The sequence below is a fragment of the Phodopus roborovskii genome, unplaced genomic scaffold (assembly GCF_943737965.1).
Source record: "Phodopus roborovskii unplaced genomic scaffold, PHOROB, whole genome shotgun sequence".
NCBI classification, from domain to species: Eukaryota; Metazoa; Chordata; class Mammalia; order Rodentia; family Cricetidae; genus Phodopus; species Phodopus roborovskii.
In genome coordinates this window covers 4,955,001-4,974,054 of record NW_026126447.1, presented here as the reverse complement: position 1 = coordinate 4,974,054, position 19,054 = coordinate 4,955,001, and the positions used below count along the sequence as shown (strand labels likewise).

Here is a 19,054-nt window from a genome sequence, read left to right as displayed (position 1 = left end):
GCTTTATAAAGGACCAAAGAGTAAATATTTTACATAAGAGGGCCCTTTGCTTTGTGATGTGAGTGTTCATCTTTTTGTGTTGTTCAGCAAGTTATAGGCAATGTACACATAAACAAAAGTTAGAGGTGATTTCCAACAAAATATTATTTGTATAACATGCCATGGAAAAATATAATCTGTGACCTATAATTTGTCCACTCATGAATTAAATAAATGACTTTTAAGGACATCAGCTATATTTAGGCTGAGTAGAAGATGTTTTTAGAATCCCTAATTCCCAGTAAAGGGCCAGAAACATATTGGCTATATATAGAATTAGTTGAAGAAAATATATTTGTCAGTTAGCTTAAAGCAGAGACATGGATGGATTCTATCTAGGAAAAAAAAAAAAAAAAAGAAGAGAGAAAGTTAAATAGAGGTGAGAGCTATATTTGGAGGCATCTATGATCTGGTAGAAAATACTTCTCAATCTTAAAATATTTCACTGAGAAAAAAGTTGGTACTTAAGTGCAGTAGTAGATGCTGTGAGAAAAACATGCATGATTTTCTCCTAAAAAGAGATAGACTGTAGACCAGGAAAAAGAAAACAGACCTGGACACACAATAATTTTTTTTTCTTTTTTTCTTTTCTTTTTTTTTTTTTTTTTTTTTTTTTTTTTTCACATCATCTCTTTTGCGAGTGTCTCTGGGAAAATTTCCTTTCTCAGAGTCTCCTTATTTATATCTAAAGATTTATAGAATGATGAAGACATTCTCTGTGGTCCCTCAGAGCTCTCAAATTTTGTGATCTGAAAGAGAAAATTCATATAATTGCAATGTTTAATGGAATCTGTGATAATTGGAAAATAATTGCTGCTTCAAACTTTTATTAATCTATATTTAGTTATGACTCATGCTTTCACAATAGATGCTTTGGAAATCAGTGGAGAGACAAATTGAGTAAACAGAATTTTAAATATTTTATTTATATGCAGTTTGTGTAATCCCTGGAGCCCATAGGCATATTAAGATCATTTAAAATATCCATTAAAAGTTATGTGTTATGTGACAAACTCCTCTTTTAGAATGCCTTGCCAAAGGATAAATAGCTAACATTTATTGAGTAGCTACTACTGCCAGATTAATTGGATTCATTATGTCTAATCCTTCCAGCAACCCTGCAAGGTAAGTTCTGATATTTCTACTGCACTGATGAAGAAGCTTAGAGATGGTGAGAGAGGTACACACAATTTCTTATCTAATTAACAGCTTCTTGCTGTGTCTCTAAGCAGATCTGTCTAGCTGTGTAATCTGTGCTGATTCCATACCTCTGTTCAAATATATAAGACCGTAAGAGTATGTTCTCTCTCTCTCTCTCTCTCTCTCTCTCTCTCTCTCTCTCTCTCTCTCTCTCACTCTCACTCCGTGTGTGTGTGGGGGGGGAGTGTTATGTGCAATGGTTTGTGTAAGTATGTGCCTATTGGTATGGGTATTTATGCATACATGTGAGTGTTAGAATAAAAGCCAATCATCATTTCTAGGGGTCTTCCTCAACTGTTTTCCATTTTAGGTTTCTGTCACAGTCTCTTTTTGAATCTTGTGCTTAACAATTTCCTAGTCTTCCCCAGGAGTTGAATTAGAAGCTTATGCTATTTCACTTGGCTTTTCACATGAAGACTTGGGAATAGAACGTAGGTCATCATGCAAGCACATTGCCAGCAAAACCATCTGCCCTGCTCTGTCTGCTTGTTGTTGCTACCATGAATTTACCCTGTGGAGTATAGCACAGTGTCCTTGTGACACATTTGGGAAAGTCAATTGTCTTCTTCCGTGGTATGTTGAGTTCAGCAGAGGAGAGACCAGGACAGCCAGAGTATCTAGGTTTCCACCTATATTCTATCACAGATTTGCCAAGCAGGGATTCAGTTCCTCAAATCTTAGTATCTTCTGCTATGACTGACTATCTTTTCAAGTTTACAGGTTCATGGGAGTATAACATAAATAAATGGTAATGAAGATGTGTCCAGGACTGGGTGCTCTATAGAACCCACAAGTCTCAGTCATGAAATGAAGTGATATTTTTAAGAGTGGGGCACGCAGAATCTGAAATTAGGTACCTCCATTTTGTTCCCATGTCACCCATCATGCCATCGATGATGCTGTAACTTTGAGACACCTCCTTCCTTTTTGAGCCTAGATTGTCTACATAGTGAAATGATATCAATATTCTTGAGTGGTTTCTTAAAAATCTCTCCCATCCTCATGTTTGAATACTCTAGCTAAAAGCAGTAAGTTGATGGCCAAGTTCACAGGGCTTTACATCAAATGATCCATATGAAACAACACATATTGGTTTCATGCTGCCTCCTCCATTAATTCCCATTATCTCTACATGTCTGTGTGTTCACAAAGAGTATGGTATCAAGAATTCCACTTGTGTTTGTAGGAATGATTCATTTATAAGAAACATGTCATTTTGCATGTGCTATTCATGGTTCTTTTCTTTTGCTTCTTAAGTTTTTCCTCAGAAGATAAGGTCCATTCAAGTATGTTTTCTCTGGATTGAACACTCTCATTTCTCCTACTTTTGTTTTCTTATGAGCCTTCAGACCTGCTCTTGAATAGTGCAAGAATCCAGTCGTGATAATTTGTGCTAGAGAGATGGCTCAGCAGGGTGGCATGCTTGCTACCAAGCTGAGTTCTATACTCAGAATACATGGAGTAGGAGAGAACCAACTGCTGCAAGCTGCATTGTGAGCCCTGCATCTAGGTGGTGGCAAACATGGACATGAATATTAAATTTTTAAAATATCATTACTTTGGAAAAGAGACATGCAAATTCTATGCAAACCTTATTCTCTAAACTTAAGCCAGTGTCCTTACCTGTAATGAAAACAGTGTATTCATAATCACATTTTCATAAATGAATCTTTCTTTTTATACATTTGTTTTTCTTTTTTGCTTGCTTTTCCCCTTTTGCCCTTTCTGAGTCAGAATTCTCTGAAAGATTCACTTGGATGGCATGGCTCTTCAACTGCCCTCCCTCTTACATTCTGGGGCATGAATGCAGGCAGGGGATTTGGCACTGACACCCTTGCTCGTTAAAATGCATCATTTCTACTTCACTTGTGCCCTTGGATTCACCTTTCCTTGAGCTGGCTGGGGATCTGTGGGAGAGAATGGGAACAGCAGGCAAGAGAAATGCCCTCACTTCTCAGTGCAATGATTCCGTCTCTTTACCCTCCTCCTCTGTGATTCCCGTTGTTCATCTCTGGAGATAATTTGTTGCTAACAATATCTGAAGCAGTCTCAGAGTTCTTCTCCATCACACTGAAACTCTGAGGCTTCTTTTTATTCTGTTTCCAAGTGATTAGTTAATGCAACTAAAATGACAATCCATCCATGAATAAACAAATGCAAACATCCTGGCTCTGCAATCAATCATGCTTTAAACAAACATTTATTGGATGTAAAGTGTCTATAAAATATTCTAAGATGTTTCTTTGGATGAATTCAAAACCACAGAGAAGTGCATTCCTACATTATAATGGGTTTGACCCTCATGCAGTTGCTTTACTGAGTGTTGCTCTCACATAGATAGCAGGCTGCCTAGAGCCATCAGACTCTCCAGAAGGTTTGTTTTGAGGACATCATTCAGAATCCACTGCTTTGTCTCTGTAGGAAACCAAAGCAGGTGCTTGTGACTTACCATGAACCCAGCAAACCTACATTTATCAGAAGACATTAAGCAACAGCCACCCTGCTATCTTCTTGACTATATTCTTCTTGGCTGTGATTTGCTTTTGTCTTTTGAATATAGGCATGCTCAAAGATATTGGTAGTTCACACTCTTCAAGTGGTGAGGTTTGCATAGAATCACTCTAGAGTGATATTGTCACCCAGAATTCCTTTTCTATTGATTATTTTCTTTACCTTCTACATTTTATGCTTATCGTTACTTCTATGTATATGTACGTATAGTAGGTATGCCCACATGTTTTGTGTGTACATGTGTGTATGCACACATGTGTTGGGGGGGAGTGCATGCTTAGAGGTCAGAGGAGTATATCAGGCACCTTGTCCTATCACTTTCTGCTCTTATTGTCTTGAGACTAGGTTTCTCACTGAATTAATTCATCTGCACAACATAGTCAGAAAGTTCCAGCAAGCATTTTGCCTTGACCCTCCAGAATTTTGGAGTTTTATGGAAGCATAGTCTGTTGTGTTGTGGAATGTTGTATGGGGGGAGGGAGAATGGGGGGTCAACATGATCATTTACTAAAATGATTAAAGTCAATTCATCATGCTTGCCTAGAAAGTACTTATACCCACTTATAATACTTCTTTCCCCTGTTCTGCATTTTAAAAATGATAAAATATGTATGCTTTTGGAAAGTACTACATTAATAGATGCAATAAGCAAATGTGAAACCTTCTGTATGGAAAGCAGATTAACCCTTCCCCTATTTGCATGACTATAGTAGTTCCAATCACTGTGAAAAATGCATGTGAATATTGGGCTTCATGTTATTCCAAGATAGCCAGAACCTGTTTCCCATTTCATTCTTCAGACAAAAACTCAAAAGAAACATGACAACTTTTATTATAAAAGTAATAATAAACAATATCTTCAGATGGCAACTATTTTTTGTAGTCTGTTCAATTCACAAGATGTTTCCAGTGTTATTTCATTTATTTTTTAAAACATTTAAATTTTTGGGTTTTATTTTGTGTGTTTGGTTTATGTGCATGTGTGTCTATGCACCATGGGTATGCCTGATGCCCCTGGAGGCCACAGAGGGGCATGGAATCCTCTGAAACTGGAGTTGTATATGTTTATAAGCTTCCATGTGAGTGCTGGAAATTGAACATGGCCTCTCTACCTTAGCAGCAGAAATGTTCTTAACCCCTGAGCCAGTTCCTCTCATTGACTTCTCTTATATGATAATTTATGGAGCCATGTGGTTTTAGTCTTCATTGTATACACTAGGAAATAGACGTGAAGACAGCAATTCTTAGAGTCAGACTTCCTGTTTTTAGTATTTTTTAGAATTATGAAATGCCACCTTTCCCCAATGTTCTGTCTATGGGTAACTTTATGATGAAAATTATAATTTGTTCTCTCTTCCCACTCACCATTTACCCATAGCCACTCAGCTTCCTATTATAGCCTCTTATGTAATCACAACAGCAATGGTAATATTGAAGTGATTTTACATTAACATTTTATTGAGGGCTGGCTGCATTGGGTGCTAGGTTTTATGATTTAGAAAAGGCTGAATACATACCTGTAAGGTACAATTTACATTTCATAGACTGTAAACAATAGGCGCCACTGTCAAGTGGCAAAGCCCAGAATTTCTACCTTCAACCCTAGGCTGAAGTAGACAGAGTTGCAAGTGATCTAAATCAATCAGTTTTATGTATTAGATGAAGGCATGGCTGTGTGGGAGGTGACACATCTTTGTACACAGCCTGATTCCTGCCTATCTTATAATCATTTTTCCCACATCATTGTGATGTGCATTCAAAGTATTGAGAGAGAGAGAGAGAGAGAGAGAGAGAGAGAGAGAGAAGAGAGAAGGAATACAAAGCAGAATAAAGGCACTGCTTATTCTAAAATGAAAGCCTTGGTCTTTCAATTTTCTTTCACCCTCTTCTTAAATCAAGCACCTGAGTTTCCATTCCTCCTCCAGGTACTTACTCTCCTGCTTTCAGCTCTCCTAGTGGGGTGGGTCTTGTGGTAGACATTCCATGCCTTCCTCCACCCAAAATCCTTTTTAAAATCTCAGTCTAATTGGTTCACCCACCCAGCTGGGTTGCTTAATTGGACATAAGTATATTCTGCCAATTCTGTGTCATGGTAAGTTCTTCCCTTTCCTCCAGGGGGATTTACTTACTCTGTGGGCTCAGAAAGAAAGATCTATTTTGTGTTGCTCTCAAGTTACTGAGCACTTACATGAAATTGTTCCAGGGTCAGTAGAGCAAATAGGCAACATTTCTCCTTGCTTCATTTTATTTTATCTTATTTGTTCCTAGATGGCATGGTACATGGGAAGTCACCTGCACCTGGAGTCAGGAGCCCCAGGCTCTGTCTGATTAAGCCAGTTTAGTTTTCTGCTCTCTCTCTTCTTGGGTTTATCATTTAAGCTTTTTGACATTCCATTTTTCCAATCCATGAATTGGGCAAATTGAATTTGATATCTTCTATGAATAGGGTCAAAATGAAGCTTTCAAAAGAAGGATTTACACTCTCCACAGGCATAATCTAGCCTGCCACTTAATGTCTGTAAATATTATTTTATTAGAATATAGTCACATTTGCTTGTTTATGTATTACCTGTAGCTGCTCCAAAGCACAGGAATGGATTTGAGTGGTTGTCTCTGATGTCTAATGAATTTTAAATCTGGTCCTTTTCAGAAAACACTTCCCTAATTCCTGTCCTTCAAATACAATCAGATTGAATTGGCTGAAAATAGTCTCTTAGCATTTTATATGACATAGTTTATAATATAACTCAGCGGTAGGGTGTTTGCCTAACCTGTGTAGAGTCCAATTTAAATTTTGCCAAGGTTAGCAGAACATTTCAGTATCTATACTCTTCCAATCCTACATATTCATGGTGCGTGCTGCTTTTCTAGCATTGACCTTTCATATTCCTTCTTCTTCTCCTCTCTGTTTGCATCCTTATGGTCCTCACAAAAGGTAGTATTACTCCTACCTCAGGATCTTTGCACCCACTCTTCATTCATTGGAAATCACTCTTCAACCACCAGATGGCTCCAAGCTTTCTCATTTCCTTCAAATGGCTTTTCAAATGAGAAAGTCCTATTCCAGCCACACTATAGAACTCCCAGACAACACTCATTCATTTTTTTTTTTCTTATTTGTGTGAACAACAGTCTCCCCTACATGCTGGTTTATTTGTGATATATTTGTTCTCACAAGAATATAAGCTGTTTCAAAAATTAATTTGTTTACTTCTTAAACTTAAGGGCTGGAATAATGGCAGGCACTAAAATCATGGATACATAGATAACTTTTCACCTGCATGTATAAGGACAGATATAAGTGGTGTGGAATCTATTTACTGGAGTTCATTTTGGGAAAGGGTATATACTGAAATTATAGAATCATGTACTTGTTATAGTCCTGGCCCAAGCATCCCTATAATTGCTAGATAGCTTCATAAATTAGGGTCTGAACATGTTTAGTCTAGGTTATTGGCCTATGAAATCATAGTTTGTATCCTGCCTAAAGGCACTGAAAGCATTTGGTGTCAATCTTGATGACTTGAGTTCAATCCCCCTGATACACATAGAAGGAAAGGATCCACTTCCTCAATTTTTCCTTCAGGCATGTGCATGTGCACGCATGCGTGCCCATGCGCACGCGCACACACACACACACACACACACACACACACACACAAACACAAACACAAACACACATACTTATAGTAAGTAAGAATTGTATGTTTTAAAAATAAAAGTGTTAGTGTGATTGGAAGGATGCATTGGGGCTAAAACATTTCCCATAAAAGTGTGAAGAGTTGTATTGAAATCTTCAGCATGCAATTAAAAAAGAATGTGTGGTGGCATGAATCTGTTGTCCTATTATAGAGTGTCACAGCAAGGAAAGTTGGAATCCCTAGAGTTTTCTAGCCCACTAATGTAGTTAAATCTGTAAGCTATAGTTCAGGGAGAAGCCCTGACTCAAAAAGTAAGGTGAAGAGTTACAGAAAAAGACATCTGTCAGTGCCCTCTAGCCCCCCCCCACACACACACACACAGACACAGACATTCACAAGTGCAAACACACAGGGCTGTGTATAGACAGGCAACACATACATACAGAATGTATATTTTGTAGGCTGAAATTTACAAGATCTAATGACAGTTTAACAATTTGATACATGGATACACACACAGAGGAGGAAGAGAGGCAAAGAAAGTTTTGCCAGTAGCTGCATGCAATAACTGTTAACTACATGTTTCCCAGCCTCATGAGGGATCCAGGAACAAGACATTAAAATATCCTAGAGAAGCCATGTGATAATTTTGTTGACATGTGTATGCACATACATTCACTTCTCTTTCCATATGCCCTACCCCTTCTCATTATCTTCCATTTTTGTGAAATGAACACCCTTTCTGAAATCTCCTTCTCTTTGTGTGGTCAAATCTTGTTTCATTCAAACTTCAGTTTGCACAGAATTTTTGGACATCCTCAATCACCCCTCTGCCATATCAATATGATATACCACGAACCATTCACTTTGGATCCCTTTATTATTAAAACTATGATTAAAACAGATTACAGTTTGCAAACTGCTCAGCAACCAGCCACTTCTACCCACCTTCAATTTAGGACCTGGAGTGCTGTCCGTGGTGCTGAGCATGGAGTCCCACACGTGAAGTTGATTTCTCTTCCCTCCTGCCTTCTTTCCTTCCTAGATTTTTTTTATTATCATTTACAATTATTCAATTGTGTATATGTGTATGTGTGTCCACCCATACATGTGTGTGTGTGTGTGTGTGTGTGTGTGTGTGTGTGTGTGTACATGAATGACGATGCCTATAGAGGCTAGACGCATCCAGGTATCCTAGAACTGGGGTGAGAAGCCATTATGCGATGCTAGTAGGTATAATGAATCAAATTCTGGTCTTCTACAAGGGCAGTGAGCTCTCTTGACAGCTGAATCACCTCTTCTTCTTACAAGTCTTACATCTATCTACTCCATGAAAGAATAACTGGGAACACAATGTTAGATTCTTTTCTGCTTTCTTCTGAAGTGAGCCCTGAATATTTACCTAGTAGGTGTTCCAAAGTTTATGGAGGTTGTTAAAGAATAAATTAATATTGGCTTTGTTGTTCAATGAGGGTGGTGTCAGTCTTCTATATCTGTGTTGGTTCTCTTTCTTTGTATCCCCCCTTATTTACATTAAAAGTGGAAATAGGTCAGTTTGGCAAGGAGGACCCAAGAGAGACATACATGGTCCCCTGGAGAAGGGGAAAGGGACAAGATCTCCCGGGGCAAATTGAGAGCATGAAGGAAGGGGAGAGAGAGTTAGGAGAAAGAGAAGGGGAGAAGAGGAGGGAGAGGTGGGCATAAGAGAGCAGGAAGACTGAGACACAGAAAGAATAGAGGAGAGAAAGAAAAGAGAAACCATAATAGAGGGAATCATTATAGATTTAAGCAGAAATGTGGCACTAGGGTAATGTCCAGAGATCTACAAGGATGAGCCCAATTAACAATCTAAGGAATAAGGGAGAAGCTACCTTTAATACCATTCCGTGATAATGAGATTGACAATTACCTTATATTGGCCTTCATCTAGTGGCTGATAGAAGCAGAAGCAGACACCAACAGCTAAATACTAGTGGAACTCCTGGAATCCAATTACAGAAAAGTAGAAGTGATGAGCAAATGGGACAAGACTAGGCTGGAGAAAGCCACAGAATCAGCTGACCTGAACAAGGGAGAGCTCATGCACCCCAGTCTGATAGCCCGGAAATCAGCATAGGGCTGACCCAGACTCCCTGAATGTGGGTGTTGGTTAGGAGTACTATGGGGACTTTAGTAATGGATCAGTATTTATCTCGTGTGTTCGAATGGACTTTGGGAGCCCATTCCAAATAGAGGGATACTTTCTCAGTCTAGACAAATGGGGGAGGGCCTAGGCCCTCCCCAAGTGATATGACAGACTTTAAAGACTCCCCACAGGAGGCCTCACCCTCCCTGGGGAGCAGGAAGGGGAGGAGCTGGGGTTAGGTCTGTGTGATAGAGGGAGGAGGGTAGGAGTGTGAGGGAACTGGGATTGTCATGTAATACAATTTAAATAACAATAAAAAGGAACCTGCTAAGCACTCAGTTGGAGGGAGAAGATATTAAGTACAATCAAGTAAGGGGCCTGATAGCTTCAGGGAATACCCCTCATGTTGATAGTTTCAGCCATGCAGAGCCTATGAAAGACTAGAGTTCTAAATACCATCACAAGGATAGCAGCCAGGCAATAGAAAGCAGTGCCATTTCTTCGGGGATGTTTCCTTTCTTATAACACAGACATGCTTTTTCCATTATGAAACTTATTAAAAAAGAAAAAGACATTTTCTTTTCAGGGTTAACATCTAAATACAGAGCTAAAATTCCAGAATACAAACTTTACTATGCAAAAGTATATACTGATATTTATGTAAAAAGAATTCATATGCTTTTCCTGGACAACCAATAGGCACTGAATGTATAGAGAATCAAAGAGATATAAGTAGTATTTGTTTAAAACTATTTTAAAAGTAAAAATTTGAAAATGTGTTTTATTAATAAAATTATGTGATAATTTATCAAGACCTCAAAAAAGGCATTTCCAGGATATAGCTAAAATTTAATGTCAATTGTTTTCATATTATTCCTTCTTCTTCACATATTGTGAGAGATTATATTCATAATACATCATAATTTCCTTTTAGAAATATTATTAATTTCTTGTTTTTATTATTTGAAAATGTAACTATATATGAAAATATTGCAAAATAGAGAATATATTACAAAAATAAATTGTTCAAGGATAGATAAATATTATTTTGAGGCATATAAGAAAGTTTACATGAAAAAAGCAGACCACAGAAGTAAGTTCGCAATAAATATGCACATGTGGCAAAACACGTGGTTTCTTAAATACATGTGTATTTCTTAAATACATGTGTGTGGCAGCTCTCATACACACCAATGAATTGTTAGCAGTGCTTCTTTAAAGCCTTGCGTTTTTTTTTTGTTTTGTTTTGTTTTGTTTTTGATTTTGTTTTTGTTTTTTTTTTTTTTTTGGCCGCTTGTGCCGAGTCAGGAAACCTCCCTTAAAGGTTAAAGGAGCCACACAAATCTTTCTTGTCTCGCGCTAAACATAGTCCAACCCAGAAAAATGCTGTTAGCAAAAATCTTGCTTGTCTTTGTTCTTTTGATTGTAAAACTCTTTTTTAAGGTTTTGTTAAATTTTAAGTGGAAGTTCTTATTAGCCACATTGGACGCCTTCACCCATGTTTCCTTTACTTATGAGATTAGTCAAACATAGATACTTAATCTTCAATTACTTCATAGACATGCAGAATATGGCATTTAAATGTTTTAATATTAATACTCCATTGACATGAGACACTGTTGCTCCTGACAGCACCATGCACTTTCCTGAAAATATGTTGGGCACTGTTGTTGCTCCTTCTGGAGTTCATCCTTGCTTCGGCTAATGACCTCTTAGGCAAAGGATTGCCCCCACCTTGACCACTGATTTGGACATGGGGTCTTATGTGCTTGCAGGAGACAAATATAGAAGACTGCTGAACCTTGCCAAGTCAGTGTAAGACAGCCTTTCTACCTCCCTGTTGTTGTGGTGTTCAGTTAAGTACTCTTGGCCGTAGCCAAAACTGGGGGTACCACCATTGCTGTGAGACCTTGGGTGACTGTCCAGGTAGCTTGCTGTTTCCGTCCTCACTGCTTCTTTTGGAAGTTTCCCATCAGCCCTTCCTGTCTACCTTAGTATCGTTATTTTCCTTCTCAAGGTCTTGATGAGGTTGAAGATTAATCTATCATAACTATTATTCTCTCTTCCTATTTAGATATATTTGGTACTAGACTTAAGTTTTCCAGCTTAGGACAACTCTATTATAAACTCCGTTATGCCTTCACCCTAGGTCTAGATATGTAGGTCGTTTTGTTTTCGATTTTCCTTTTCTTCGAGCACACTTGTTATTCACAGTTTTGTATATAGTTTTGTATCAAGCCTAAATCTTTTCTTTAGACTAAAAGGGGATTTGTAGAGGGATATTCTCTTTGTCTCCTTCTGTGGCACTGACCACGCCCATTGGGGGTGGAGCCAGGGGCAGAAGTGACCGGTGGAACTAGGCCTAAGGAGGAGCCAGGAAACGCTCTCTTGCTGGCAGAGCTGGCAGGATGTGGAGAGGAGAGCATCCAGTGGAACCTGCTGGTGTTCATTTGTCCTGGTTGTAAGTTATTTCTCCCTGCATAAACATGTATTCCGCCTATCTGTTTATCCTGATCCTTCCTAAACCACAATATTCTAACTACAATGATCACTTCCTTTGCTCCTGACCTGTTATTCACGTGTATAATGCTTTGGACTGCATTTCTATTATTCAACACCACATTCAAACATCAAAATAGAATATTCAATGCCTTCATCTCAGAACTGTTCCTCAAAGGCATGGGATATTCATATTCTTCCGTGATGTCCTGTACAACTTAGTTACAACAATCTGGAAGTGCTTTTCTTTTCCTGTTGGACTGTAGCTACCTCAGGACAGGCACTATGGTGTGATCATATGTACCCTTTAGGGGTTTGTTGACTGCATTTGATTAACATGTATAGCTGTCTATGATGCTTTATGTTGCCTTGGAATCTGAATTCTATTCAATGTCATGGACAGCAATCAGTTATTCAAATATGGATCATAGCTGCTCAATCTCATATATGTATTTTGATTTCAAATATTTTTCAAACTCAGGTTTTTATAAGCTGAGGCTCAGTTATCACCACTGAATTATTAGATCTTATTCATGCCTGATTCTTATATGGTTCTGTTTTCTCTTGCTCTGTCTTCATCTGTCTCTCCTATACTATAAAAGGAGAGAGAGATACAGAGAGAGAAAGAGAGAGAGAGAAATCACTTTTCAATAAATGTTGGTTTTCATCTGGGATGACCTATAGACCCTTTGGCTGTTGTATTTATCTCAAGGGACAGAGTTTGTATCCAAGGCAGATCAGAAAGATGGTAACATGGTAACTTCAGGCAAGCTGCACCATTCTGTTAGCACAAAAGCAACCTGAATTAAAAGCCACTAAGCCTCTGTTTTGTGTCCTAGTTTGCATATTCCAAATTCTCTATGAATGTGCCTTTAATGATTTACAAGGACACACCTGGGGATTTTTGACAAGATAAAGTTATAAAAAAATAAAGTTTCACATTAATGTCCTGAAGTTTCCAAAGACATTTTCACACCATCTTTCACAGAATCCCCATATCAGCAGCATGAAATAGTGTTTTTCGAATTTTATAGATGAAGAATTATGTACAGAGGAAGAAAATTCTTTATTTAATTCTGTAGCACAGGATTTTCAGTAGGTTGAACAATATTTGCATTCATTGCTTCTCTGTATTGCTCATTTCTATAGTCAATGAAGAGGGGAGATTCATATTTTCTCCATATGGTATTTGGAACATTGTTTTATTTCTTCCAAATAGTATGAGTTCTGTGAACTCCCATTGAAGAAAAGCATTATCATGAATTCTGGGCCCTACACTTACTTTGTGAAATGTCTTGAGTATAGATAGCTGTGTTTAGATTTTGTCCATTGTTTCTGTACATTCCTTCCTCAATACTTCTCTTCCTCCTTCCCTTACATTGTTTCATCCACTTGCTTCTTCATTCTCCATTCAAGATTTGTATTTAATCCTCCCGTTTCGAACATTACTGAGCTGATTAGTGAGTCTGGGATTAAATGAGAAAATTTCTATTTATTTAATGTTTTACAATCTAATGAGAGTGATTGGCAAGTAAATAGGTGGGATTGGAGATCTAGTTCATCTAAAAGGAATCAGAAATGGATAGTAATCTGCTCTTAAAGGAGTAGTGTGATAATTGAACAATGAAATTGCTAAACTTGTGACTATAGTGGATAGAAATCTTTATCTTAATCATTTGTTATCTATAAATCATGATTATTATTTTATTTCCCTCAGTCTTTCTGTTTGTATTCCTGATGTTTAACAAGAAACTTCAGGGCCTGGTCCTTGCTTTGATTAAGTATCCTAATGATCACAGTGATTCTCAATAAACACTTGCAAATTATAGAGGGTTGTACATTCTAAGGGAAAGTGTCACATAACAAATAAAACAGCATTTATAGAGCTGAATACACAATTGTCATCCTAGTACTTGAGAAGTGGAACCAGAAGCATCATGAACTCAATACTGCCAGAGATATTGGGTGAATTCCAGCCTAGCTTGACTACCTAGTTGGATACAATGTGGAAAAAGAATTGGAAGTAACTGTAGATATTCTCTCATCTAGGAGAGGTGCCTGCATGGGGTGGATGGGTGGTTTTTGGCTCATAGCTACAAATGAAAGCTAAGTAATCTTGCTCATTTGTCCTGCCCAGGGAGTTTGCCCGTTGGAAGGTGAGGAACACAGCCATAGAGAGGAGAGACCTAGTCCGCTATCCAGTGCCCCTCATGCCGGAGTTTCAAAGGAGCATCCGATTGCTTGGCCGGAGACCTACCACTCAACAGTTCATTGATACCATCATTAAAAAATACGGCACACACCTGCTCATCTCTGCTACATTGGGAGGTAAGATACCAACTACTGGGAAATAATTCCATCATTTTGTGTCCAGGATGACAAGTGAATGAGATGCTCTGAGAGCCAAGATGTATTCACCTCCATGTCATTGTATATCTCCACATAGCATGCATTTCCAGGGATGCTCATCACCTTGGCTGCTGTGATCATGTCTGAAGAGATAATCCACATTTCTACAAAGTCTAATTTGGGAGTATTAACTCTTGTGTAATTAACATTTGAATAAACTGTTAGGAATGTTTCATGTGATCCTTGTCATCCTTCTTGAGTGGGACCTAATCTTAAGAAAATTAAATGTCAGGCATTTTTAGCAAATTGGTTTTTTTTGTTTGTTTGTTTGTTTAAGTCAACATTAAGAGGTGATTAATGAGGTTAGCATTATATAAGTGGACTATTATATGCTTCTTATATGGGCTTGGAATAGGTTAACAGAAAAGTAGGTCAATTGCTTTGCTCTACTCAGCCTTTCCCATATTCCCTTCTAGGGCAATCCATCTGTGAGAGAATGAGGAAAGAGAGTAGATTGAAACCAATGAAAAGACAATGGAACTATGGGAACTGGTGCAAACTGGGGCATTTAGGTTACATGTCCTGCCTGAATGTATCATTTCATATCCCTGATGCACCAAAGTGGTTTCTTTCTTTCTTTTTTTCCCACTTTGGTAACTAAGTTCACTGTACTTTCTGAAAACCTTTAGTGTTTCAGCACCTGTGTAGAGCTGCTGAGATGTACTTAGTTATGGACTATGCCAGGAAAAATAATTACTATGTTGTTGGACAGAGCAAGGTATGATCCCAATGGGAGTCTTTTCCTCTGGGATATTCAAGATTAGGCTCATTTAACTCCATAGGCCATGGCTTGATAACTGCAGGGGGTTGCTTTCCAGGCTAGCTATTCACTGTTAGTTTGTGAGCATGTACATGTTTATGGACATCAGCAATTGTTCAGGTGGGGATATATGTGTGTGCATATATATATTCATGGAGTCCAGCCATAGGCTGGAATTGCTTCCTGTCTTAGATTATAGGCATATGTTCTCATGGATACCTATTTACATAGGTTCTGAGAATCTAAAATTAGGTCCTCGTTGCATAGCAAGCAGTTTGCTTACTAAGGCTTACTAAGGCCAGAAATTTTGTGTATAGTTTGATGAATGGACAATCAATAATTTGCTAACCTAAGGAATATGAATAGAGATGTTGGCTGTAGAAATTCATTCACCCTTAGTATCCTTTTAGCCACTAATTAATATGAATAGGTATACTGTAGATATTTTATATTGTCTGTATGTCTTAAAACTACAAGTTAAATCCTAATTCTTACTTTTAGTTTATAAATAACAAAATCAGACCCAGAGGAGTTATAGCTAATAAGTAATACAGCTAGGTTAAAAAATTAAGGGTTTCTGGTCATAAAGCCTGCATTATTATTAAAATTGAATGTTAATTATCTCTTTAATCAACTTGGTTACTCATCAAACTACCTATGTATTCCAACAACCAAATGGTCAACATTTATTTACATCTCTTGCTAAGCAGATATTAAATTAATTAGGACTTTCAGTGTGAAATCATTAGTATAAGTTATACTTGACTGTAAAGTGAAATGAGGTACATTCTCCAGAGTGTGGTATTCACCTCTGCACTTTCCTGTGAATGACTCCCAACTCCCATTTCACCTGAGAAAAAAAGCTGTTGCAGCTATTTGACTCTTCTATAAAAAGCCGTACTTTGGTTTCAGTCTCTTGAAATCCCACGTAACAAAAGTCTATTTTCTTTTCCTCCATGAAATATATTTTTAATTTCTCTGAGGCAAGGTGGTAAATTATTCACAGAGCCATGTTCCTCTCCTGTTTTTACAATACAATGCTTTAAAATATGCAAAGCATTGGATTGAAATCTGATGTTGGACAGCAATCCCTTGATGTTCTCTGAAGCCTCACTGTGGCAGGCCTGAGCAAGGAGGAGAAAGAGATGTACTGTTGATCAAATAATGTGAGTTAGAAACGGTGAGGTCCTTCAAATGCTACCATTTCACTAATTCACTCATTCGCTCATGTTTGAAAAAGTATTTCTCAAGGGCCTTCTAATGCACTAGGAGGGATGGGGTTGGGAGGAGTTCTAGTTCTGCCCTCAAATTTTTATCAGTTTACTGCCACTTGAGGAAATATTCATTTCTCTATGCCTTAGCTTCCCCTTTGTACCATTGTCATAATAATAGTTCTTTTTAATACATACTGTAAATATTAAAAACAAAATGATGTATTAGAAGTCCTTAGCAAACACTGGATCATGGCTGAAGGGAAGAAAATTCTTAGCATATTGGCACCTAACAAATTGTTGTTGTCACTATCATCACTATTATTATTTAATGGAACTAAAGAACTCAGGGAATCTGTGAATGAAGCCATATACTATCACTAGCTAGAAGAGTGGGAGGTAGTCTGAAACTCACTTTTTTGGTTGAGGTATCTGTTTCCCAATCTCTACAGAAAGAAGTGTAGAAAATATTATTTATTATAGGTTTTTTTTTCTCCATAGGAGCACTGTATTCACAGAGAAGAAATGCTTTGATAAACCTTTTGAGGTGTCAAGTAAGTTCCTAAGGGCATAATTAAATAACAAAAGATGAGCCTTGAACTGTCATGTACAGGACAGGAAGAGCATTTGTTCAGCTTTTTAGGGAAATGTGAAGGACAAGGAGTGGGAAGCACAGATTTGAGCTGGGGGAGGGACCACATCTTAGGGGTTTCTGCTGTTCTTCAAATTTTAATGAAAATTGTTAAATTCACAAAAATACATGCTGTGAATGATCTGATGGAGGGTAATTTAGAAACAAAATCTGTGTTTAGAGCTACACATAATAGTTTTCCTTAGTCCCTCTGGAAATCATGTTTGGGGAAAGAGAAATTATTTTGTAAACTAGTTATCTGTGGGATGTGTTTGTCTAAGGTTACATGCATGATTGGAGTATGTACTCTCCTGTTTAACAGGCAGACATGGATGCCTTCCCAAGTCTGACTATAAGTGACTATTTCTGGTTATACCTATATGCACAGTTTCACATTCATACAGGTATGAAAGATACATATAGGCTTACAAATGAGCTTTTATATGCATGGGGATATATGTACTACATTCATACCCTTGTAGGCATGAGTATGAGAGCTCATTCTTCTTGGCTATTTGTCTTTTCTTTGTGAGTATAGTTGATATTCCCAACACTTTGTATTCAAAAATTTTCACTTGGCTGAGAGGGGCCTACTAATAAATTCACACTGTCTCTAAAGAAAGGATGAGGCATGATACAACATCCCTGTGTGTAGTCACCTCGGTCCCTCCCCCAGAGCAGAATTTTCCATTAATGAAAAGGCAAAAGGACAGACTCCCAGGTATTTCTATACTCTGTGTGTCTGAATCTTGCTTTGTACATCTGAGGAAAGATGCTGCAGACAGTGAGGCAAGGATGCTAGAGGACTAGAAGACTGTGGAAAGGCCCACGTGGGTGAAGAGGCAATTTGCAGAAATGCCCAAGTGGGAATGCAGCTCCAAACAGCACATTCTCTTAATATACATGAAATTAAGTCTTAATAATGCAGCAAGAAGTCCATTAACCCCTTTTGATCTAAGGTTTGCTTCTGCCAGCTCTAAGTCCAGAGGGAGCTGCCTTGTTTCACCTTCTGTTCCAAAGGCCCCTAAGAGAGCATGAGCTGACATGAGGAATATTTATTTCCACTGACTCATGGCCTCACCTCCTAGAATTCACTTACCATACACTTTTCTACCCATCTATTGATGCATCCATTTATCCAATAATCTGTCCACACACCTATCCTCTGCCCATCCATTTACCTGTCAAATAATAACTGAACATCTGTTCTCTGTTGTAGCCTCGGAGAAGCATTGGGAACATTAGAAAGATGAATTGGGTGATTCACATTTGCTGTCCCTACTGCCCACTGTCCCTAAATTTCTAAGTGTGATTGGATATAAAGTCATCTCTAAACTGGAACTTTATGGGTTCAAAGAGAATAGTAACAATCCTATGGGGATTAAGGGTTCATTAGAAAATGCAAATCTACATATCTTGCTAGAAATTCAGTCAAGGCTAGATAAGATATTCTTGGATTACCTTCATCTGGGAGTTTTGTCTGTTTGCTGTAGTGGTTAAGTAAATAAATAAGTACTGTTGATCGTGAATGCTTTCATGTTTATTCATGTATACTTTTATTATTATTTGCTAAGTACACAATCCATGTGTACATTGTGCTAAATGGGAATGACAAAGAACTATTAGAAGAGTCCCAATCTCCCAGCATTTCTGTTCTAGTGGAGGGAAAAGGGTGTTAACTCAGGAATCCCTAAAGAATAAGATGAGTACTGTGTTACAGAAAGAAAGATAACTGTAGGCATACATGGAAAATGTTATCAACCCAGATAGGGTAAAGATTGGGAGATAGAGAGATTGCAAGGTTAGCTATTATCAGACGAGGGGGAATGGGTGAAAGTTATCCAGGACAGAAAATCAGGGTGAGACAAAGTGGGTTCACTTGACAGAAAAAAATAGTTAACAGTGAGCAAAACAACAGGGTTACATTTCAAAGAGCAGAGCGGTTGACAGTGAAGTAAAGAGGGATTCGTTTTGTAGATCAGCAGTGTTAACAGGGAGGTAAAGTGGGGCATATTTTAGTTGCTGGAG

General features: G+C 38.0%; 1 protein-coding gene across 1 annotated transcript in view; it reads left to right on the top strand.

Moving 5' to 3' along the window:
- The window catches only part of Brinp1 (BMP/retinoic acid inducible neural specific 1), a 185,766-nt gene that overhangs the window by 101,176 nt on the left and 65,536 nt on the right, over positions 1-19,054 (top strand). The window contains exon 3 of the mRNA XM_051188034.1: positions 14,153-14,343. Coding sequence (XP_051043991.1) covers positions 14,153-14,343 — 191 coding nt within the window. The remainder of the gene's footprint in view (positions 1-14,152; positions 14,344-19,054) is intronic.